Source organism: Cryptomeria japonica, unplaced genomic scaffold (assembly GCF_030272615.1).
Source record: "Cryptomeria japonica unplaced genomic scaffold, Sugi_1.0 HiC_scaffold_46, whole genome shotgun sequence".
Taxonomy (NCBI): Eukaryota; Viridiplantae; Streptophyta; class Pinopsida; order Cupressales; family Cupressaceae; genus Cryptomeria; species Cryptomeria japonica.
The window spans coordinates 270,528-294,806 of NW_026728868.1; the positions used below are offsets into that span (position 1 = coordinate 270,528).

General features: G+C 31.8%; 2 protein-coding genes across 2 annotated transcripts; one reads left to right on the top strand and one right to left on the bottom strand.

Annotated features, from left to right (window-relative positions):
* Positions 1-2,763: 2,763 nt before the first annotated feature.
* On the bottom strand, positions 2,764-3,614 carry LOC131862548 (putative germin-like protein 2-3). Its single transcript, XM_059215024.1, has 2 exons — positions 3,404-3,614; positions 2,764-3,296 (listed from the first exon to the last, which is right to left on the bottom strand). The coding sequence occupies exons 1-2, from the start codon at positions 3,612-3,614 to the stop codon at positions 2,764-2,766; spliced, it is 744 nt and encodes a 247-aa protein (XP_059071007.1).
* A 19,366-nt stretch (positions 3,615-22,980) lies between these two features.
* Positions 22,981-23,954, top strand: LOC131862549 (putative germin-like protein 2-3). The gene is made up of 2 exons (XM_059215025.1): positions 22,981-23,107; positions 23,215-23,954. The coding sequence occupies exons 1-2, from the start codon at positions 22,981-22,983 to the stop codon at positions 23,745-23,747; spliced, it is 660 nt and encodes a 219-aa protein (XP_059071008.1). The 3' UTR covers positions 23,748-23,954.
* Positions 23,955-24,279: the final 325 nt, after the last annotated feature.

Here is a 24,279-nt window from a genome sequence, read left to right on the forward strand (position 1 = left end):
GTTTTTGAAAATTCATCATTTTTTTCTTATTTTTTCCCTGTTTTTCAAGTGATAAAAAGTTCCATGACAAAGAAAGAGAATCCATGTTCTAAGTAATTCTAAAGCTAGAGTTGCATTGTGTTGCAGATGTATCTTGTTAAATTCAATATACCTTTATACACCTACAAAACCTTAGTAATAATGTTATTTTTTTTTCAGATATTTTGCTGAGTTTTTTTATTCAGTTTACAAATAAATACCCCACCACACCACTTCCTGCTCTCCCACCTTCTTGAATTTCTTTATTTTTCTACAGGTCTATATCCTCGAGTATTGCAAAATAAAAGCTAAACCAATAATGAAATAATACAAAGTGATAAATGTGGATTAAAATGAAAAAATGTTCTTTAGTCTCTTTTCCCAGTTCACTCGAAACCATAATATCCCGATCTAGTTCATTCCCGATCTAGTTTGCAATCCAATCCATTGTGGGTGTGAGCATGGCACATGATTTTGGGGCTAGATTAATGAAATTAAATGCATGTTTAGTATCTAAGCTAAAAACTTGTTGGTGGTGTCAATGAAACCCACAAGAAGCTGGCCTTCCAGTAAAACAAGAACTTCAGTGGCTCTTGGGTGCGTGTGAGGAGGATTTATTCCACCCACTGCGTAATCGATACGGACCAACGATATTCCGAAGGCATTGGATCCTAACATCAACTCAGAGGACGATTGAAGCGTAAAGCTTTCCCAACCTCGGGAAGGGTTTGGGTGTTAGAGATGATATACTCAAATGACTTGGGCTATCCAAGGAACATAAATTATATGTCATGTATGTTTGTAATATAATGCCAATGCAAACAGGAGACCATGGTTGAAAATATTTCCAAACCTTTTAGAAAAAAAAGGCAAGGCCATGACTGTGTGTGTGTTCACAAAGATAATTGGAGAAGCATTTTGGAATGTTGGGCACCTTGATGATGGATTTGTATACAAGCGCTTCTTTACCAATTACATCTAGGTCATGAGGACCGTAACTTAGGGCTCCTCATATGGGAATAGATTGATTACAGATCCAAACAGGATAGTGGTACTAGCCATGCCTGATGCTATACCCATAGAGCCTACAAATAGATTTATTGGAGGCATATTTCATGTTGAAGCTCTTAATAGGAAGCAAAGAATATTTTGATCTCTCCAATTTTATAGGAAAGTGAAGTAAAGGGTTTCATTGTTGGCCTGTGGCTAGTTCATTGGAAAATATGGGGATTTTTTTCTCCTTTGCAAATTGAAAGACTATATGAATGTGTAGAGGGTCTGATGTAATGTAGGAATTGTAATTGGGAGCTACCTCTTTGGTAGTATTTCTCTACGAGAGAACTATTAATTAATATCGAAATAGATACTTACAAAATCTTAATGGAATTATAAATTGTATTACGAGCAAAATCTTGGTATTTGATAAAATTAAAAGATTTAAAAGAGAATAATTAACTATTATTTACAAATTTAAAATGAAAATCATCTAATAGGATTAATCATAACATTGTCATAGTTAAGGGACAAGAATACTAAAGTACCTCTAGTCAATTAATTCCAATACATATACAATTCTATACAAGAAAAAGGCCATGGTTGAACCATGTTAAAGGGGCAAAATTGATAAGACTAAGCATGTGGTAAGGATATTATATGTAGCCCAATCATTCTGCTACTGTTTATACTAGAAAATCTAGGTTTTGACATTAGGTGTGATGGAAATCATATTATGTCAGTTGAATATACACTATATTATATGTTTCTCATTTCTAGGAGCATTTTTCGACATTTTTTAAAGACTTCTTTGATAAAAAATTAGGACGAAAAGATTATTATGAGGTTTTCAAGAGACATTAGCATAATTTTTTTGAATATTATTAATTAAATATTTCACATTAAACATAAGCTTTTAAATTGTGTATAACTATTATAGTAAACATTTATTAAATCACGTTATCTAAGATTTTTTTGAATAATTTATAAAATTCATTGTCGATTAGTTGGACCTGTGTATATTTTAGTATACAAAGATTGAAAGTGCATTGAATAATAATGAATTTTAGTATTATATTCTCTTCTGCATTCTAAAAAATCAAAGATAATTACTCTTACGAAAATATTATTACTAAAATGACGTAAAATGTGATATCTAATTTCAAATGAGTGTATGGGGACCATGAGATAACGAGGAGAGCCATTCAAGCAAAAATTCGTTCAGTTTGATTTTTGAATTTTATTCAATAAGATTATTGTAATACACATAATACAAAATCTTATCATTAAAGAATCATAGTGTAGTAATGCAATGCCTTTACCATTCCAAATGTTTACCTAAGGATACTTGTAAAATGTATAAATAATGTACGATGGTGATGAATGGGAGACATAGCTTTGAAAGGTGAGCACGGATAAAAAGATGAATTGTGATGCATACCTTGAATCCCATCTATTTCATTTGATTTATTCTTTAACATGTTATCAATAAATTATTAATTAGAAATATTAGCATAATTATTAAAGTTTGAAATTTACTCTTGAGTTATATATGTTGAAAATCGATGCTATAAATAATACATCAGCAGAGAAATAACGAGATTAAACAGATTTATTTTATTCAGGAAAAGAAAAAAATGACAAAGATGGTCTTCCCACGTTTTATTTAATAGACCACAGCGAATTCAGGTTGAGAATCTTAGAGGAATTTGGCCCGAATGTAATCGACAAGCTCTTGGGTGATGCAAATTCTTATGCAAATTTCTTCTGAATGAAATCGACAAGCTCTTGGGTGATGCGGAAGGCCTTGGCCAATACGGAATCTGGGAGAGGAGGATCCGCTGCAAACAGAGAGTTGGCGATTGTCTGAGCTCCCGGAAGCTGGCTGCTCAATGCAGCTATGGCCACCGCATTTTCATGCCCCACATTCTGCTGGAAATGCACAAGTGCCTTTGGAAACACAAACACATCTCCCTTCTCCAACGTTTTGCTGAAAAACTTGTTGGTGGTGTCAATGAAACCCACAAGAAGCTGGCCTTCCAGTAAAACAAGAACTTCAGTGGCTCTTGGGTGCGTGTGAGGAGGATTTATTCCACCCACCGCGTAATCGATACGGACCAACGATATTCCGAAGGTGTTGAGGCCTGGTATCTGCATAACATTGGCCATCGTTACATTTGAGCCCACTGCATTGTCGGTGTTCCCTGCCTGCCCAAGTCCCCCGAAGAAGAAGTCCTCTGCCGAAACATCCTTGGGATCTTTGCAAACGAACCCGTTCACCTTAACTGTTTTAATCAATTTGTTAGCAACAAATCATATCACGCCACTCTATCTTAATCAATTTGTTAGCAACTCGCCTAATAAGAAAATCATATAAAAGTTATGTACTCACCCATGCTTTCCTTGTCTGCGACGCAGAAATCTTGCAAGGGATCGGAATCCGCTGCCATGACATTATCACTGTAACAACATATCAATAGGAAAAGTCCCAACGTGAAGTAGATCATGCGGTTACCCATTATAAATAGAGCCACAGAAGAATCAGACAGAAAAGCTCGGGATATGAATGTGTAGTCGAATTGTGTATTACAAGCCCATAACATGTCTATTATATAGCGGGAAAATTAACTACTCTGCGAGGACTAATTCTTGTCGATGTGATCAGTTAATTATCGTATATTTGCAGAGTGAGTACGTAAGTCCTACGACATACAGTTACCCAAACTACCGTAGACGTAGTCTCCTTATACTTTTGATATTGTTGATATTGTCGCAAACTCTTTCGGTAGTGTGGAATCGTTATCACTATATCGGAAAGATCAGCAAATTCTAAGAAAATAATATTAGATTATTCTTAACCGCCAGCGAATTCGCAAAAAAGGAAATTATCAATGATGTGAGGGTGAGTGTTACATGTGCAAGAAATGAGATGGAGAGAGTCATGCTAGGTAGTTATTGAATTGAAAAATTAGTAAAATATATTCGAGAGGAAAATAATCTATAAACAACTCTTGCATTAGTATTATTGAAGAAAAGGTCTAGTTTGAGCAAGGAAGGTTGATAGTTTCCAAATCATTAGATGTCACTTTAGAATAGTTGCTAGTGTAATTGAGAAGGTGCTAGTTTGGATGTGATTCTAGATTTGCTTAGAAGGGTTCTACCATGGGGAACCCAATATCAAATGAATGACACATGCAAAAGCATATACACCATCCATTATTTTGAAAAACATAATTCTTCCCAAAATCCAAAGGGTTCTAACATGCACATGCTAATGAAAAACTCTAAAAGGCAAAGGATACGAATGAATATGTGGGTCATACGATAATTATATTGCCACAAGAAAGAATTATACACACACCACTAAATAAACGATGGCCTTCTTCAAAGGAAGTAATATATACATTTTTCACAACCGTCTCAGAATTGGTAAAAGAGGAAATTTTCTTTCATATTTATTTTCGAGTTGGATGTTGACACAAACACCGTCCATCCATGCTTTATATTGCATCTTTCCCGAAAACCTTTTTACGCTCGGGTAGGATAATCTCAATTTTATTATAAAATTAGGTGTGTTATATTCGTGAGCCTTAAAAACAAAGAATAGTTTTAAATTATCATTAATATTTTTAGCTTGTAATATTAAGGATTCATATTAATTATAGAATTTGGCTACAAGAGTAAAATAAATAAATAAGAGAATGGGTTGTGTAAATGATGAACTTGGTGTACAAGGCAAATTCATCATAGCATGTGCACGTATATGTTACATACTCAATGTTATAGGAATCATGCTAGACGAGGTGAGAAAAGGAATACGATGAGTGGGCGTTATGGAACTCATTTCGCACAATGTAAAACAAGGATGATAACGTGATTGAGATTTGGAATCCTTATGCAACATGTCTCAATGGAGGAACTCCTCAAGGTAACATTCCCTCTAATTCCTAATTGGTAGTGAATTGGTTGGGCCTCTATGGCGTGAGCTAACACCTATAGCTAAGTAAACCATAAGTAAGCTAAATTATATATAAATTTTTATTAATTACTAATGATATATAAAGAGATTAAATGCAGCAGACAAATAAATGATAATTTTCTATGGAATATTTTTAATAAGTAAATATACTATTTTTGAAAATTAAATATTAGGCACAACGAAAGTTTATTCTTCTAAAGAGTCCAAATAAACTAAATTAAAACAAAATAAAGAGTAAATTTTCTCAATTCTAAGATGATATTTTATTTTCTATTAAAACCAAATTTTTGAAATAAAAGTATACTACACTTTGATTTCAAATTTAATTTAATTAATTACCATTCACTCTCAATTAGATAAATTAAGTTATTTCAGTCGACTAATTAATTTGAGAGGCCACATCACATTTAAATGATTACAAGACATGTTAAATCATAAAACCTAGCACACCATTTAAAAATTATAATTCCACCTAAGGTTTTGCATTTGCTAAAGTCATATTAAATTAAATTCTATTAAAAGAATTAATTACCATGCTAAACCTGCTTAATGGGCCTTAACCATTATGCTAATACTATAAACCCAAACTCAAGTTTGCAATGTGTGTGTGTGTGTGTGTGAGAGAGAGAGAGAGAGAGAGAGAGAGAGAGAGAGAGAGAGAGAGAGGGAGAGAGAGAGAGAGAGAGAGAGAGAGAGAGAGAGAGAGAGAGAGAGAGAGAGAGAGAGAGAGAGAGAGAGAGAGAGAGAGAGAGAGAGAGAGAGAGAGAGAGAGAGAGAGAGAGCGCGGGGGGGGGTAAATAGATTTTGTATAAAATATATATGTTTAAATAGGTGAATATACATATCTAATTACAAATAACTATTTTTAATTTTAAATAAAAGTTTCACTAGAGATTTTTTTTTTTGTAGGATAACAAAGAGAATAATATTTGCGTGATAAACATCCCCTTCACTTTATTAACTAAAAATATTAAGACAAGTGAATGGAAATTTCATACTCTTAATGATAATTTAACCAATAATTACTAATAAATTTACTTTGTTCATCAAATATCAATAACTTTTAAATGTATGAAATGCAAATTACCACAAGCAATAAGTTATTTCTCAAACAAACTCAATCCTTAAACAATATGTATATTTTTAGAAAACTAAAATCAAATCACTTCTAAACACAACAACATCATCATTTATCAACTTGATATACACAACATTACAAGGGACCCATTTGATAAAAAAATTAACAACTTACTCCAACCCATTTCAAAAGTCCAATAAAAATTCTAACCCAAATGTGAGAATGAATATTTTTATTCCACTATCAAGGTAGCACCCAATTTGACTCAACAAGAAAGGTTACAAAACATAGTTTTTAAACAAGCTAAGGGAGAGCTCACCTTCCAACATTTGGTATTTCTCACAACCAAGCCCCAAGGTAAGAGGCCTATGACAAAATTTATTGCCCAATGCAAATACTCCATGCACATGTAAACTCCATTAAGGGAATCCAACACCATATACTTCACAACCCTTTTAAAATATACCAAACAATTTTTCCACAGATTTTCCAAAAGAATCAAGGATACTCATACCCAAGAAATCTGCTTCTCAATGAGAAAAAACCATTCCCTTAGAGGTTCCACATATCCTTCACCCTACACATGAGTTTCTCTCATCAATATGGGAGAGCCTAAAACCTCTCACACATGTCATTGACATAAGAAAATATATAAAAAGATGAAATTTAAAAATTAAATCAAAAGCCTCCAATAAAATATTTACAACAAAATGAAATATAGCATTCTAAGGAATGAATCATATCAAAATATTTCCTTACTAGATCAGGAGGGTTTGATAGATATTTCTCAAAGACTCTTTTGACTCCTTGCACAAAGCCTCCCAAAAACTCCAAAAAGATAGAGCCAAAAAATAAAATAATAAGACATACAAAGAGTCTAAGAATGGTATATGTAATATGTGTCATATGACCTCCCCTCCTCTGATCACGATGCACCACATGGATCTCATCCACCTCCTCTCTCCCCTTCACACCAAACCCTAAGGGTATGTGGATATCACAAATGCTTCTACATGTGAGAGCATTAGGACGAGAGGAATAATATTGTATACTCTTCCCCAAGAGGATCTTTTTGATCCACTCATATGTGTGAGGCATGCAAAATCCCATTAATAAAATTGTTGGAGTGGATTTGGAAGTGGTAATTTACTTACTATCGCCCACAAGTTAGACTTTTGACACCTTTTTTCTAAGAGACTTGGACATGATCAAATGATGACAGAAGCCCATGGTTTAATTCCCCAAAAAGGTACCGAACTCATAAGTGTTTCATTTTGGGCCTAAATAGACTCAGAAATAGATGAAATAGACACGTTAAAGTTATTCGAAAACCCGCTCAATGTAAAATCTATCTTTCTATAAGGATTCAACTAGGTGCAAATACTAACTTACTCATATATAAAAATAAAATATAAATATATTTAAAACAGAAAATACATCATATTACAACAATTACTAAAATTAGAGACCTTAGTCCCTATCATTAACTAAGGTCAAGGCTTCACCAGGAATTTGAAATGAATAGGATTTTCTTAGGGAACTCCAATTTCTAATAGCTATGAAAATTTCCCACATGCTCAGCTAAAAATAATAATTATTTCCAATATAACTTGAAAAAAAATGCACACATAATCATACAATTGGCAACAATTTAATTCTTAACTACCAACATATTCCAATAGAACATCATACTATGACTTGATTATATTTAAATGTTTTTTAACCACATTTGACATTGATTTGTAATATAAAAAGTGTAGATATTATTATTATTTTTTTTATTAGATAAGGTGGGAAGACGGTCCCGCACCCAAAGTTAGAATATTAAAATAGAGAAGTTCAAAACCAAATAAGTTACTGCACAAACACAACCCCAAAACTATCAAAATAACAAACCACAAAAAAATATGTAGACTCCATATTATGGAGGCTCATAAGAGAATTCAACTCTTTCATGACCAATTTTATTCTTTAATTCTAGTTCTCTCAAGTAGTACCCTTGTTTCTTCTTTTCACCTTCTGTATTTAGTTTGGTTTCTTTTTTCTTTGTGCCTTTTTTGTTCCATCCTAGACTTATGCCTATTGCGATAATTAGTCAAATAGTTTAAGAAGTCATTGAACAAATCCATTAGGTCCTTAATGATAGTAAGAAAATGAAAAAATGAGTCCCCAAATTGAGAAAATCTATTGCCCAATAAATTTATTTTCTCTTTCAGTCTACCTCGTTTTACCTCTATCTCGTAAGTGTTTCATTATGGCCCTAAATACACTCAGAAATAGATGAAACAAACACTTAAAAGTCATTCCAAAACCTACTAAATGTAAAATCTATATTTCTGTAAGGATGCCATTGGGTGCAAATACTAACTTACTCAAATATCAAAATAAAAAAATATATTATTTAAAACACAAAATACATCACATTACAACAATTACTAAAATCAGAGACCTTAGTCCCTATCATTAACTAAGGTCAAGGCTTCACTAGGAATTTGAAATGACTAGGATTTTCTTAGGGAACTCCAATTTCTATTAGCTATGAAAATTTCCTATGCACTCAAAGAATTTTTTATTTATTTCCAATATAAGTTGAAATAAAATACACACATAATCATACATTTGATAGCAATTTAATTCTTCACTACCAACATAGTCCAATAGAACATCATACTATGACTTGATTATACTTTAATGTTTTTTAACCACATCTGACATTGATTTGTAATACAAAAAGTGTAGATATAATTTGTTTTTGGTTAGATAAGGTGGGAAGAGGGTCCCACACCCAAAGTTAGAATACTAAAATAAAGAAGTTCAATAACAAACAAGTTACTGCACCAACATAGCCCCAAAACTACCAAAATAAAAAACCGCAAAAAACTATGTAGACTTCATGTTATGGAGACACATAAGAGGATTTGACTCTTTCATGACTAATTTGACTCTGTAATTCTAGTTCTTTCAAGTAGTACCCTCCTTTCCTCCTTTCACATTCCATATTTGATTTGATTTCTTTTTTCTTTGTTGCACTTTTTTTCCATCCTAGACTTAAGCCTATTGTGATACTCATCCAAATAGGTCGATAAGTCATATAATAAATCCATTACCTGTCCTTAATGATATTAAGAAAATGGAAAAATGTTTCCCCAAATTGAGAATCTCTATTGCCAAATAAATTTATTTTCTCTTTCAGTCTACCTTGTTTTACCTCCATCTCAAAGTCATTGTTATCCTCTCTTCACTATGCTTAGAACTCTTCTTTCTTTGTGAAGTTTAAATAAGTAGGGTGAGATCTAACACTATTGAAGCCAAGTTGGTTTCCAAGGCCTCCTCCTCCACAATGATATGATAGTATGATTTAGAGATGTCTTGAAGGGATAGGTCCAGAGTGATTTGTTAGGTATGTCAAATTCTTTCCCTTTGCTTTCCTCAACAGAGTACAATATCACTTTCAAATTGTTAGTTCTCATATATTTGGTTGTTTAGGTAGGTCAAATTCGTTCCCTTTGCTAAGCCCCCAATTTTTAACTTTACATTTTGGTGAACCCGATTCCTCACACCATTAATTCATATTTTTGTTTTCAAATCTGAGTGTATGGAATTTAAATTTCAAATTTTTATTTACAAGTATGATTTTCTTGCAAATTTTAAACATTTAAAGATTAATTTCATTAAAACCCTAATTTTTATTTTTAAAATTGAGCTTTTGATATTCTTAATTTGGATTAATTATTTTAGATCTGAGAATTCGTTCAAGTTGCAAATTCAAATTTTCATCTACAAGTCAAATTTCACAATTAAATTTTAAAATTTAAGTGGTTAATTTAAAAAAAAACCTAATTTTTAAAACCTTAAAAATTGGACTTGCAGGTTGTTTAAATCTTGAATTTCCCTCTTTAAATGTGTTGTTAATCCTAATTCAAATTCAAAATTTCAATCTTGGATCAAATATCTAATTGAAATTTAAATTTTAAAATTAAGTGGTTACTTAAAAAAACCCTAATTTTTGAATTTAAATTAATTTTATGCATTTTCCAAATTTTCAAAATTCCAATATTAGATCTCTGTTTTAAAATTTTAAGTTTAGTGGTTCTTTCTACAAGACCCTAATTTTAAATTGGTAGGTATTTGAAAGTGATCAAATGATTTTTAATTCGTTGTAAACTGAAGTGGAAATTTTTGCAAAAAATCATTCTATGCCACAAGACCAATATGGAAATCAGATTATGTATCTCAATTCCAGCAACCTATTGAAAGGTCTAGTTAGCTTAGAAGGTATTTTTAACTTGGACAACCACCTAAACAACAAGAATATGAACTTTTCTATAAAGAAACGTGGCTATAAGAGTTTGGTGGTTGCTAAAGGTAGGTCACTGAAATTTGGAAAGGTATGCTCTATAGCTAAACAAGAAATATTTATTTTAACTTTGTCAAAGTACGATGATATATTTACTTGGACCTATGAAGATTTAATGGGGTTTGACCCTACCTTAGCCCAACACACTATAGAATTAAACTAGTTTGACAAATAGAAAGGCCAATAAATCCCAAAATAGAGCTCTTGATGAGAAAACAATTAACCAAACTCATAGAGGATGCTATCATTTTCCCTATCAAACATTCCTCATGGGTGGTCAATCTTGTTTGTATAAGAAAGAAGAACAGAGAAATCAAACTATGTGTAAACTTCAGAGACTTCAATAGACACTATACTAATAGCTAAATAAAGAGAACAAGTTCAAAGAGTGTAGAGCGGATTCAGGACACCTTTTGGTTGTTTTCTAGCTCATCATTTGTATAGACAACAATGAAGCACAAACATCCACGCAGCATGCTAGCATCCTAAGTTCAAGACCTAAAAAAACTGTTAAGAAACTTTATAGTTTGTTAATCTTTTGTTTTTGTATAATCAAATTAATTTGTTGTGTTATGTATACTTTTGTTATTTCTGCATTAGTGTATTTTTTGTGTTATATATATACCATATTAAATTAACCTATGTTTTACTAAGTATAGCTCTCAATTCCCCTGGGTTTGAATTTTTAAAATGTGAAATTTAACTAGAGAACAAACTGATTGATAAATTAGAGATTGACGATACAAAATATAGAATCCTATGAATTATAATGTTGAAATCTATGGTATTTAAAAGATTGTAAGGATTAAGATATTAAAATTTCTAGATCAATAGGCTGAAGATCTAATAGGTCAAACTAGGATATTCGAATCACACTACAACTCTAAGAACATAATTTAAGTGAATTATTAAAATATAGATGGCCCATGTGAGTTTAGATACAAATTAATTCATTTATCCTTTAGAAATTATCTTAGACTAATGATTTATCCTTATAATTATATATGAGTAAATTTCACATTATACATCTATAAATTTTATTATACAGAAATGAACTACGCAATATGTAAGAATTTAAATCACAATAGTAAAAGGATTGATTCTCGTAATTTTCATTAATTGATATAGGCATAGGCTATTTAAAAAAAAAATAACAAGAAACTTACCAAAACGTCTACATATATCTTGACAACATGATGTCCGACTATGCACACTTGTGGACATCACATGTGTGATGTCATAGCCAACACACTACCTATATTCTATACCACTCACTCTATCATTAAATTCTAATGGGTTTTAGCATCTTGATCATACAAACTTCTCATAGGAACGATGGAAAAGGCCATATTTTCTTGGGGTTCCTATATAAGGAGCACACTGTTCATTCTTCATGGTAAGACTCTTAATATAGAATTATCTCAAAAAGTAAAATTCCATGGTCTATGTGCATTTAAAAAAGTAATCACCTATCATTAATTCATGATTGATACTTTAATTAGCACCTAAGAACTAATTGATAGATTCTAGTTGAACTAACTAAATTTTTTCAATAACCACACTCTTTTAGGAGATTATTTCTCTAAATTACTCGAGTTCCTAACTTTAAATAAATATTTATCCAACAAAATTTCTATTTCCCTTGTTACGCATGAAGAAAAAAGGTGGTATTAGGATTCCTCCAATCTAGATTCCAAGCTTAAGTTTCCTAAGGATACATGAAATTTTTTTTATCCCATCTATTTAATTAGTTTTCTACGTGCGAACTTTGAACTTCATTTAGATGCTAATAAAGACTTCACCAATGTAACCCATTTTGAAATATATAAACCATAATGCCAAGTGAAACTCTCATTTTCCTCTTTAATATTTGTTGATTAATTTAATGAATTAATCTATTCAAGGAGTAAATTTGTTAAATATTTTAGAAAAGTTTTGTTTGAGCTAGGCCATACTTAAATAATATTAGCTTAAATTTACCGATATGTTGATAATTCAAAGAAGGCTTTCCTTGCACCTTAACTTATACTTCTCATTGTGTTAGTCCTTGAGAAAACCTTGCATGAAATAACAACTTCAATAAAAAATTAATTGGATTATTACTAATGTTTTAGAGAATAACGAATAAATTATATTTATTGGTATTGATACTGAACTAACAATTTTATAGATTGTTATTGTAGAAGTTCATGATCAACCATAGGAGCCAAGAATCGCCTACAAGAAAAACACCTATCACACAAAAGATATCAAGCTAATATTATATTTGAAACACAAAATACATCATATTACAACAATTACTAAAAGTAGAGACCTTAGTCCCTATCATTAACTAAGGTCAAGGCTTCACTGGGAATTTGAAATGAATAGGATTTTGTTAGGGAACTCCAATTTCTATTAGCTATAAAAATTTCCTACAAGCTCAAATAAAAATAATAACTATTTCCAATATAACTTGAAATATAATGCACACATAATCGTACAATTGGCAACAATTTAATTCTTCACTACCAACATATTCGAATAGAACATCATACTATGACTTGATTATATTTTAATATTTTTTAACCACATTTGACATCGATTTGTAATATAAAAAGTGTAGACAATTTTATTTTTTTATTAGATAAGGTGGGAAGATGATCCTGCACCCAAAGTTATAATATTAAAATAGAGAATTTCAAAAACAAATAAGTTACTGCACAAACACAATCCCAAAACTATCAAAATAATAAACCACAAAAAAATATGTACACTTCATACTATGGAGGCTCATAAGAGAATTCAACTCTTTCATGACCAATTTTATTCTTTAATTCTAGTTCTCTCAAGTAGTACCCTTACTGCTTCTTTTCACCTTCCGTATTTAGTTTGCTTTCTTTTTTATTTGTGCCTTTTTTGTTCCATCCGAGACTTATGCCTATTGTGATACTTAGTCAAATAGTTTGAGAAGTCATTGAAAAAATCCATTAAGAAAAAATGAGTCCCCAAATTGAGAAAATATATTGCCCAATAAATTTATTTTCTCTTTCAATCTACCTTGTTTTACCTCTATCCCATAAGTGTTTCATTATGGGCCTAAATACACTCAGAAATAGACAAAACCGACACTTAAAAGTCATTCCAAAACCTACTAAATGTAAAATCTATATTTCTATAAGGATGAAATTGGGTGCAAATACTAACTTACTCAAATATAAAAAAAAAATAAAAAATTTATTTAAAACACAAAATACATCACATTACAACAATTACTAAAATCAGAGACCTTAGTCCCTATCATTAACTAAGGTCAAGGATTCACTAGGAATTTGAGATTACTAAGATTTTCCTAGGGGACTCCAATTTCTATTAGCTATGAAAATTTCCTACGTGGTCAAAGAAAAAAAAAATTTCCAGTATAACTTGAAATAAAATACATACATAATCATACATTTGATAACAATTTAATTCTTCACTACCAACATAGTCCAAAAGAACCTCATACTATGACTTGATTATACTTTAATGTTTTTTAACCACATTTGACATTGATTTGTAATATAAAAAGTGTAGATAAAAATTGTTTTTGGTTAGGTAAGATGGGAAGAGGGTCCCACACCCAAAGTTATAATACTAAAATAGAGAAGTTCAATAATAAACAAGTTACTACATCAACATAGCCCCAAAACTACTAAAATAACAAACCGCAAAAAACTATGTAGACTTCATGTTATGGAGACACATAAGAGGATTTGACTCTTTCATGACTAATTTTACTCTATAATTCTAGTTCTCTCAAGTAGTACCCTCCTTTCCTCTTTTCACATTCCATATTTGAATTGATTTCTTTTTTCTTTGTTGCATTTTTTTCCATCCTAGACTTATGCCTATTGTGATACTCATCCAAACAGGTCGAGAAGTTATAGAATAAATCAATTAGGTCCTTAATGATAGTAAGAAAATGGAAAAATGTGTCCCCAAATTGAGAATCTTTATTGCCAAATAAATTTATTTTCTCTTTCAGTCTACCTTGTTTTACCTCCATCTCATAGTCATTGTTATCCTCTCTTCACCATGCTTAGCACTCTTGTTTCTCTGTGAAGCTTAAATAAGTAGGTTGGGATCTAGCACTATGGAAGCCAAGTTGGTTTCCAAGGCCTCCTCCTCCACAATTATATGATAGTATGATTTTGACATGTCTTTAAGGGATAGGTCCAAAGTGATTTTGTAGGTATGTCAAAATCTTTCCCTTTTCTTTCCTCAACAGTGTACAATATCACTTTCAAAGAGTTAGTTCTCGTATATTTGGTTGTTTAGGTAGGTCGAATTCTTGCCCTTTAATAAGCCCCCAATTTTTAACTTTACATTTTGGTGAACCCGACTCCTTACACCATAAATTCATATTTTTATTTTCAAATCTGAGTGTATGCAATTTAAATTTCAAATTTTCATTTACAAGTTTGATTTTCTTGCAAATTTTAAACATTTAGAGGTTAATTTCATTAAAACCCTAATTTTTATTTTTAAAATTGAGCTTTTGATTTTCTTAATTTGGATTAATTATTTTAGATCTGAGAATTCGTTCAATTTCCAAATTCAAATTTTCATCTACAAGTAAAATTTCACAATTAATTTTTAAAATTAAGACCCTAATTTTTAAAACCTTAAAATTGAACTTGCAGGTTGTTTAAATCTTGAATTTACCTCTTTAAATTTGTTGTTAATCCGAATTCAAATTCAAAATTTCAATCTTGGATCAAATATCAAATTCAAATTCAAATTTTAAAATTAAGTGGTTACTTTTAAAAACCCTAATTTCTGAATTTAAATTAATTTTGTGCATTTTCCAAATTTTCAATATTCAAATATTAGATCTATTTTTAAATTTTAAATTTAGTGGTTCTTTCTATAAGACCCTAATTTTAAATTTAATTCTCTTTTGGAAAAATTCAAATTTAAATTTTTTAAAAAAAATTAAGAGGTTACTTAAAAGATCCCTAATTTTTAAAATTAAATTAATTGTTTCAATTATCAAAATTCAACATTTCAAATTTTAAAATTAAGAGGTTATTTAACAAAGCCCTAATTTTAAAATTAAATTTTTCTTGCGTAAATTCAAATCTTCTAGTGAGTAATTTTAAATTTAATTTAAGAGTTTATTTTCAGCACCCTAATTGTAAATTTAAATTTCGTAGGAGGTTGCATAATTGAATAATCATTTTTCCTGAAATTTTGAATTATTCAAATTTCCAAACTTTCAAGTTCCCATTTTCAAATTCTCATTTCATTTTTTTTTTTATATAAAATAAAAAATCAAATTTGAATCCCATTTATTTAAATAAATTGAGTGGTTTTATTTATAAAATCTTAACTTATTTTCAAATAATTTGCTTGAAATTAAATTTCAATATTAATCATGGTAATCAATGGACGTGATCTATTTTCTATTCCGCATATGATTACATTACTTTTTATGTACACATTTATTATAATCATGTGTTGGATAATGGTTTCTTTCACTTCATGTTACTTCTTTTTATTCATGGCACTTGGACATATTGCATTCTTGGGATTTCCAAGTTGATTACTTTTCATAAATTAGATCCCAAAGCTTTCATCTTTCATGTATGTTGTGCTATTGTGATGTTTTTCGGTAAATGAATTTCATACGTAGAGCACCTAAAAGCTTTTGTAGATCTTAATCCTAGAGATGACAATGAAAAACATAATACTTGCACCTCTCCTAGGGTATCTAATATGAATGAAAAAAGAGAAAATACTCCTATCAATGATCTCTATAATGGAGACCAATCATTGAAGAGAAACATGCACCCATCTTCTTCTTATACACATACCCTTGCGCAAGGGAGGCAAGGTCAAAATATTAGTCTTTCTATCTCTCTAGATCCTCCATATTCTCCTAGAGTCTATATTAGAAATCAAAACATTTGTAGAGAAGATGATGTCATTCATTTTAATCGTGATCTCTCTCCCCATATAACATTAAGAAAAAATGAGGCCTTAGATGATAAGGATCTTCCATCCCAATCTACCAAAGAGGATATGCATGATGAAATAAAGGAATATGCTCCTTTACAATATATTCCTTCTTCATCTACTAATCCTTTCATTCTTTCTAAACGTCCTTACACTAAAAACTTCAAATAAATTTATTATAATGTTCCCTGACCTTCTCAATTAAAATATTCTTATAGGAGTGGCTTTAACATAATATAAAAACAAGGTTTTAGAGGACAAGGACTTGGAAAATTTGAACAAGGAATTTGACTCCCTATACACCCTCCTACACAAATAACCATAGAAGGCCTAGGAAATGATAATAAATCTCCTATGGAAGAAAAACTTAGGATTCAATACTTCAAAAATCATCTTGCAAGTCATTAAGCTATTAGTGCTCGTAAAAGAGCTTCTTCTTCAAAACCTCCTTTTTGTTTATTTCATCAAACCCATGATCATCATCTCGGTGATTGTCCCAATTTTCAAAATTAAGTAAAAGAACCGATCGATAGTGGTAAAGTTAAAATAATGGATGACAATCATTCCTCTTCTCATAGCAACTCTTGTCCTCAATCTTAAAATAATAATACTACAACTATTAATGATTAAGAAAAAATAGCAACTAGAATATTTTGGAAATTGAAGTACGATAATAATGTTGTCTTTCCTTTTGTGAAGTTTAGCAATAAACATAATGAAGGAAATGGATATTTCCTTTTTTCATCATGGTGGTTCTCACTCTCTTGGAAAGTGTAAAGAATTTAAGGAATTTGTTCAAGAACAATACGATCGTGCTCGTATAAGTCTTTCTGCAGATCTTTCTCTCTTTCTAGGTGAAAATTTAGTGCCTTAGCACTCCTTTCCCCTCATGTTGCTCCTCACCCTATGAAACAAGTAGTAAACTTAATTGGGGGCTCTTTTTCATTAGCGGCGGTTCTTTTTCGATTCCAAATATCTTGGTGTAGAAACATGATTCTCTCCAATCTCTTATCTTTTCACTATTTATTTTCATGGAGTGCATTATTCATAAATTGATGTCCTTTCTTGCATGGAATTACCCTTCATGTGAATAAATATTTTTTCCTTGGCTTAGACATATTCCTTCCTTGAGGCATTACATCTTTCATGAATAATCTCTCCTTAGAGAGGATTTGTTATCCTTCTTTTATCTAGCTCTTTCTCTTTGAAGATATTAACTCTTATTTTATGCTGCATTATTCAAAATGTGATCCTCTTTCTTGTATAGGATCTTTCTCCATGCTAATGTATGTGCATCCCTTGTGAGGACCTAACCTTTGTTTAAAATGGCATGTTTCTCATGAATAATCTCTCTTTAGAATATGTGTAATTCTTCTCCTCGTCCTCTTGCTTGGGGGGAAAGGATGATTCTTCTCCCTCTCTCTTTCTATCATTATTCCCTTTAGGGGCTGCATTTTTCATGTGTTGATATCCTCTCTTCCAATGGTATGTCTCTTATGGATAATATCTCCTTAGGGGAATATGCGATATTTATTTCTCTCTCTCTCTCTCTCTTTGAATATTACCACTTCTCTTGAGATACATTTTATATAAAATAATGTCTTTTCTTGGATTGGATATTCATTAATATTAGTTTATTGTGCATTTCCTTATGCTTAATCTCTCCTTAGAAGATTGTGTAATTCTTCTCATTGTCCTTGCACTTGGGGGGCAATAAATTCTCATCTTTTCTTCTCTCTAAGGATCTACTTTACCATTGTTGAGTGGTATTTGTTTATGATTGGGTGTCATTCCTTGTGTGAAGCTATTGTTTTCTCAAGGATTCTCTCTTATACAAGAGGTGTAAGTCCTTGGCTGCAACCTCTTCTTCATTTGGCAATGCACATCTATCATAAAATTACCCCTCACATTGGGTCAAAAGTATGTCATCCTTCATTAAGAATCTCTTTTCACCTAGCAATAGGAGGAAGGTATGGATTATTGTTCCCCTTCCCTTATCTTGGTAGAAGATGTTATGTTTGTTCAAGATAACTCTTTTTGGAGGTAGATGTCTTTTGCAAAAAGATATCCTCTCCTCCAAGGAAACCCTTTACACGTTTAGCAAGATATCTCTTTTTCAACTATCTTATCCTTTCCTGAAGAGTATTCCCTCTCTAGCTTGGATTTATGACATTGTTGCCTGAAGGATATCTCCTTGGCTTTGAAGGTAAGGTATCCTTGTATCTAGTTTCCTTAAGACATTAACATAAAACTATGTTGATATCTTAAGGGGGGGCACCTGTATCATTCCCATTGTACCATATTGTCATATGCTCTTGCGAATCATTTTTGCATGTCTTAAATGGGGTGTCCATTCCTAGAACCAGAGTAAAAACTCTTAGAGAGAGATTCTTCACACTCAAAATGAGACACAACATTTGATATATGTCTTAGACGTGACTAACGTATCACTGAAAATAACAAAGTCTTAAATGGGATGGCCTTGAAACTAGACATGTATCTTCGCCATTTGGAATTTACAAATTTGCACACACAGAATCGCCCCATGGAATTTGCATTGACATTACATGTCTTAAATAGGTTGAAGCACACTCAAAGACAAAGACTCTTAAGCGAGGTTCTTTACACTTGAAACGAGATATCTCTTGCACACACACACGAGGATAGGTGGAACTAGCTAAAAACAGCTAGACTATTCTTTCCCTCCTCTCCCTATGGATCACCTAGATAAAAACATCTAGGGGTGAGTTGCCCATTCTTTCTCTCATCATTCTTCTCATGGATCACCCGGATAAACACATCTAGTGTGTATTCATGTTCTCTCTTCTTTCTCTGATGAACTCATAGCTTTGCTATTGATAATTCATGGATGATGATTGCTTTTCTCATTTATGTGATCGTTTATGTGCATGAGATGACATTTGTTGAGAATGATATTAGTTGTTGAGACATTTTGATATGGAGGTCTCTTTGGTTAGTTGACTTGAGTTCTTACTTTTGGTCTTTAGCTTTTGGGCCATGTGTGCTTTTGTGTCTTTTCCTTTGTTTTTATTTTGTCTTTATTTATCTTTTTACCTTTGTCTTGTGTTTTATGCCCTTGCATATGTTTCAGGTGAGTTAAGATCCTAAGATTCGGGCCTTTGTTCCTCGAAATTGGTGATATCTTATACTCCTTGTGCTTTTCATCTGTGCTCTTACTCTTCATCTCTTTCTTCTAATTTACCGTGAGTATTTGTGTAAGCTCATACTCTCGCTAAAGTGGGGGCTAAATGTAGCATCCTAAAATTGCACCCTTTGTAATTTTGATTGTATTCTAGACCCTCACCTTATCGGTCTCTTCCCATGCTTGATCGAGACCTTTTTATGCCTCCCCTATGCAATCAAACCTCATTTTTCACCTTGCACCTTGTATGGCCACCTTGATCCTACCCCAAAATAGGGCAGGACAAGGGCATGGTGCCCTGGGATCCCTTAAAGGGGGCCTATCTTGGCCCCTCTTCCTTGGACCTATCTATAATGTGAGCAGAAAATAAACATCTATGTCGGCCTATGCCAGAAAATTAAATATTTGACGATGGGTGTGTATATAAGGGGGTCTTTCCCTCTGAATTGGCATAAGAGAACATACGATCACATTTTAATATAAATAAATAAAATATTTAATTTGGTATAAATAAAATATCTTCCTCTTTTAGAAAAGTTTCAACTATTTTAATATAAAATTATATTTTGACTCTAATATAAAATGTTGATTGACAGTACAAAAGTATGAACAATATTTGATTCAATATTAGACTTGAAGATAAGCTAGATAAATATATAAACAATAAGAAATTTTGCGCATCCAAAATTTCTATAAAAAAAATATTATAGAGCTTGGCCCTTGCTTCATCTATGTATACAAAAAGAAAAAGAAAATGTCAATGCTCTGTTACTCAATTTACATCTCCAAGATAGGTTAAATACACGAGGTAAAGAAATTTCCTTTTTTTTCCAAATCGTTGGCGGCTCAAAACAATCAATATATTATTTCCTTTGAATTTGGTGATCCTTCCCATATAGTGTAACGATTCCACATTATCGAAAGAATGGCGAGAATAGTTTTCTTGAGTCTATAAGATTCTATATTTTGTATTGTCAATCTCTAATTTATAGATCGTTTTGTTCTTAAGATAAATTTAACATGTTCAAACACAAACCCAATGGGATTGAGATCTATACATAGTAAAATATAGGATTATTTAGTGTGGTCATGTTGATTAATCATTGGTATTAAATTAGTCTATGTAGCCAAATGTATTGTATATAGTAGTATCACAAATTATTCATCCTTGTTCCCAAAGATAAGAACTCATAACCTTCTATCAATTATGAATATAATTTAGATTTTTTGATATGACTACTTATTCAAATAATAATTTTATTTGACATTAGTTGCATCAATATAATAAGCCTATATTTGTGTTGAAAAATTAAGTTCCTTAGATTTTAGTTAAAGTATTTGGGATGTATCATGTATAGCATTCAATCTGCTACTAATAATATAGTTTGAAAAATGAACTACTTATTTCATGGTGTTTATGTGAGACCTTGAGTCTCTAGTTCCTTTATCTTATTTATGGATGGAGAATATTATAGTACGAAATTTCAAATCTATATTCAATACTCCTAAAAAAAAATTAGTGTTCCATTCATTAGATTTAAAAAAATTGATCGATGATTTTCTTATTTATTTATTTCACCTCTCTATTGCAACTGGATTAATGTTATTCTACCCTCAAAAATGACCTTTCGAGTAGAGAGATATATTCCATTCATTATTTACTTAGTAGTGTACGTGTATTTATTTCTTGTGGCAGTATAATTATAGTGTAACCCATATATTCATTCATATCCTTCACCTTTTAGAGTATTTTTATTAGAATTTGCATGCTAGAACCCTTTGGATTTTGGGAGGAATTATGTTTTTAAAAACATTGGATGATGTAGATGCTTTTTCATTTCTCATCCATTTGATATTTAGTTCTCCATGGTGGAATCCTTTTAGGAAAATTTAGAGTCACATTCATGCTAGCACGTTCTAGATTATACTAGCAACTATTAATACCAACCTTCCTTGCTATTAGTCAGGCTAAACCTTCTAGTTAATAATATTTATAAAAGAGTTATATATAGGTTATTTTCCTCTTGAATATATATTTTTAATTTTTTAATTCAATAGCTACCTATGATGACTCTCTCCATCTCATTTCTTGCACATGTAACACTCACCTTCTCATCGATAGAATTAAAACTTCACTTTAGGATATCCATTATTAGAAGCAATAGATGGAAATCACACATAAGATGAATAATTGATCATGTTCACTTTACCCACAACAAATTTTTTTGGCCTACTACTTGTGTCATCTCTCACTTATCAATTCAATGCCAATCAAATATCACCTTATAGATGTTGTAACCTTTCCAACATCTATCCATTCTATTTTTCCCAATTGTTTATTCTTTAGAAATTTCTTTGAGTCTTCTAAGAACTTGCCCTTTCGATAAATTATAGGGATTGCAAAATGGACTAAAAAAAACGTCAACAACGTTGTTGTAAGGCAGCTACGCTAGCTAAATACTTACTTTCCACATAGAAAAAACATAAAGTGTCAACGCTCTGTTAGTCAAAACTTCTTGATCTACTATTTAGTCCATCTCTTATCTACTAGTTCAATCTCAATCAAAGCTCATCCTACAGATGCTATAACCTTTCTAACATCTAGATCCATTATCTTTTTCCTAATTCTTTATTCCTTAGAAAGTTCTTTGAATCTTCTATTACAATTACACAAATATTGTCAAATGATTATATAAATAAAATATCTTCCTCTTTTAGATAAATTTCTACCATTTTAATATAAAATTATATTTTGACTCTAATGTAAAATTTTGATTGACAGTACAAAAGTATAAACAATATTTGATACAATATCACACTTGAAGATAAGCCAAATAAATCTATGAACAAAAAGAAATTTTGCTCATCCAAAATTTATATAAAAAGAATATTATATTATAGAGCTTGGCCCTTGCTACATCTATGTAGAGCAAAAGAAAAAAAATAAAATGTCAACGCTATATCAGTCAATTTACATCTAGAGAGATAAGTAAAATACACAGTAGGTAAGAAATTTTCCTTTTTAGCCAATTCGCTGGCGGCTCAGAATAATCAATATATTATTTCCTTTGAATTTGCTGATTCTACGTTACCAAAAGAATGAGGAGAATCCGTCTACGGTAGCTTCGATAACTATATGTCGTAGGGCTTACGTAGTCACCCCAACTTAATATAAAGAGCACCAACTCTGCAAACATATAATATTATAATAATTAACGACTGCGTCAACATGAATTAGTCCCAACACAGAAACTATATTATAATTAATCAATTACGTCAACATGAATTAGTCCTCGCAGAGTAGTTAATTTTCCCGCTATATAATAGACATGTTATGGGATTGTAATACACAATTCGACTACACATTCATATCCCGAGCTTTTCTCTCTGATTCTTCTGTGTCTCTATTTATAATGGGTAACCGCATGATTTACTTCACGTTGGGACTTTTCCTATTGATATGTTGGTACAGTGATAATGTCATGGCAGCGGATTCCGATCCCTTGCAAGATTTCTGCGTCGCAGACAAGGAAAGCATGGGTGAGTACATAAGTTTTATTTGATTTGCTTATCAGGCGAGTTGCTCACAAATTAATTAAAATACAATGGTGTGATATGAGTTGTTGCTAACAAATTGATTAAAACAGTTAAGGTGAACGGGTTCGTTTGCAAAGATCCCAAGGATGTTTCGGCAGAGGACTTCTTCTTCGGGGGACTTGGGCAGGCAGGGAACACCGACAATGCAGTGGGCTCCAATGTAACGATGGCCAATGTTATGCAGATACCGGGCCTCAACACCTTCGGAATATCGTTGGTCCGTATCGATTACGCAGTGGGTGGAATAAATCCTCCTCACACGCACCCAAGAGCCACTGAAGTTCTTGTTTTACTGGAAGGCCAGCTTCTTGTGGGTTTCATTGACACCACCAACAAGTTTTTCAGCAAAACGTTGGAGAAGGGAGATGTGTTTGTGTTTCCAAAGGCACTTGTGCATTTCCAGCAGAATGTGGGGCATGAAAATGCGGTGGCCATAGCTGCATTGAGCAGCCAGCTTCCGGGAGCTCAGACAATCGCCAACTCTCTGTTTGCAGCGGATCCTCCTCTCCCAGATTCCGTATTGGCCAAGGCCTTCCGCATCACCCAAGAGCTTGCCGATTACATTCAGAAGAAATTTGCATAAGAATTTGCTTTTTTCTATTAAATAAAACAAACAAGCGGTCTGGTCTGGACAACGTGGGAAGACCGTCCTTCCCAATTCTTTTTCCTCACAGTTGAATAAAACTCTCTTTTTAGAGTTATTGCCGTCCTCTTGTGCTATTCATAGCATCCGTTTTTAACCCAGGCACTTCCCCTCCGTGAACATTGCTTGCAAATCTGCCATTGTTTCCTAACGATTTCCTTAGACGCTCTCTCATCCTCTCAACTTCCAAATTACAAAGCACGCTTATAATAGATGTCGATTTTATTATATTCTATTTGTTTAAATATTTTGATTTTATTTTATATATCCATGATTTTACTGCATCAATAAGTGAGACAACTTCCATAGCAAAGGGCATGCTCGTTTATGTGTTAATGAAAGATATTGTTTGCTCCTCATTTTCATTTTTTGTACTTAGAACTACATGTTTGAATACCTCATTTGATATATTTAGGTTGATAAACCTTCTATTTCTCTTTGCTAATAGAATTTATACTATCATATGACTCAA

Coding starts and splice junctions, on each gene's coding strand:
- LOC131862548 (XM_059215024.1), bottom strand. CDS start 3,614: ATGTTATGGGCTTGTAATACACAATTCGACTACACATTCATATCCCGA. Junction 3,297..3,403: donor CGCAGACAAGGAAAGCATGG/GTGAGTACATAA, acceptor TGATTAAAACAG/TTAAGGTGAACGGGTTCGTT.
- LOC131862549 (XM_059215025.1), top strand. CDS start 22,981: ATGGGTAACCGCATGATTTACTTCACGTTGGGACTTTTCCTATTGATA. Junction 23,108..23,214: donor CGCAGACAAGGAAAGCATGG/GTGAGTACATAA, acceptor TGATTAAAACAG/TTAAGGTGAACGGGTTCGTT.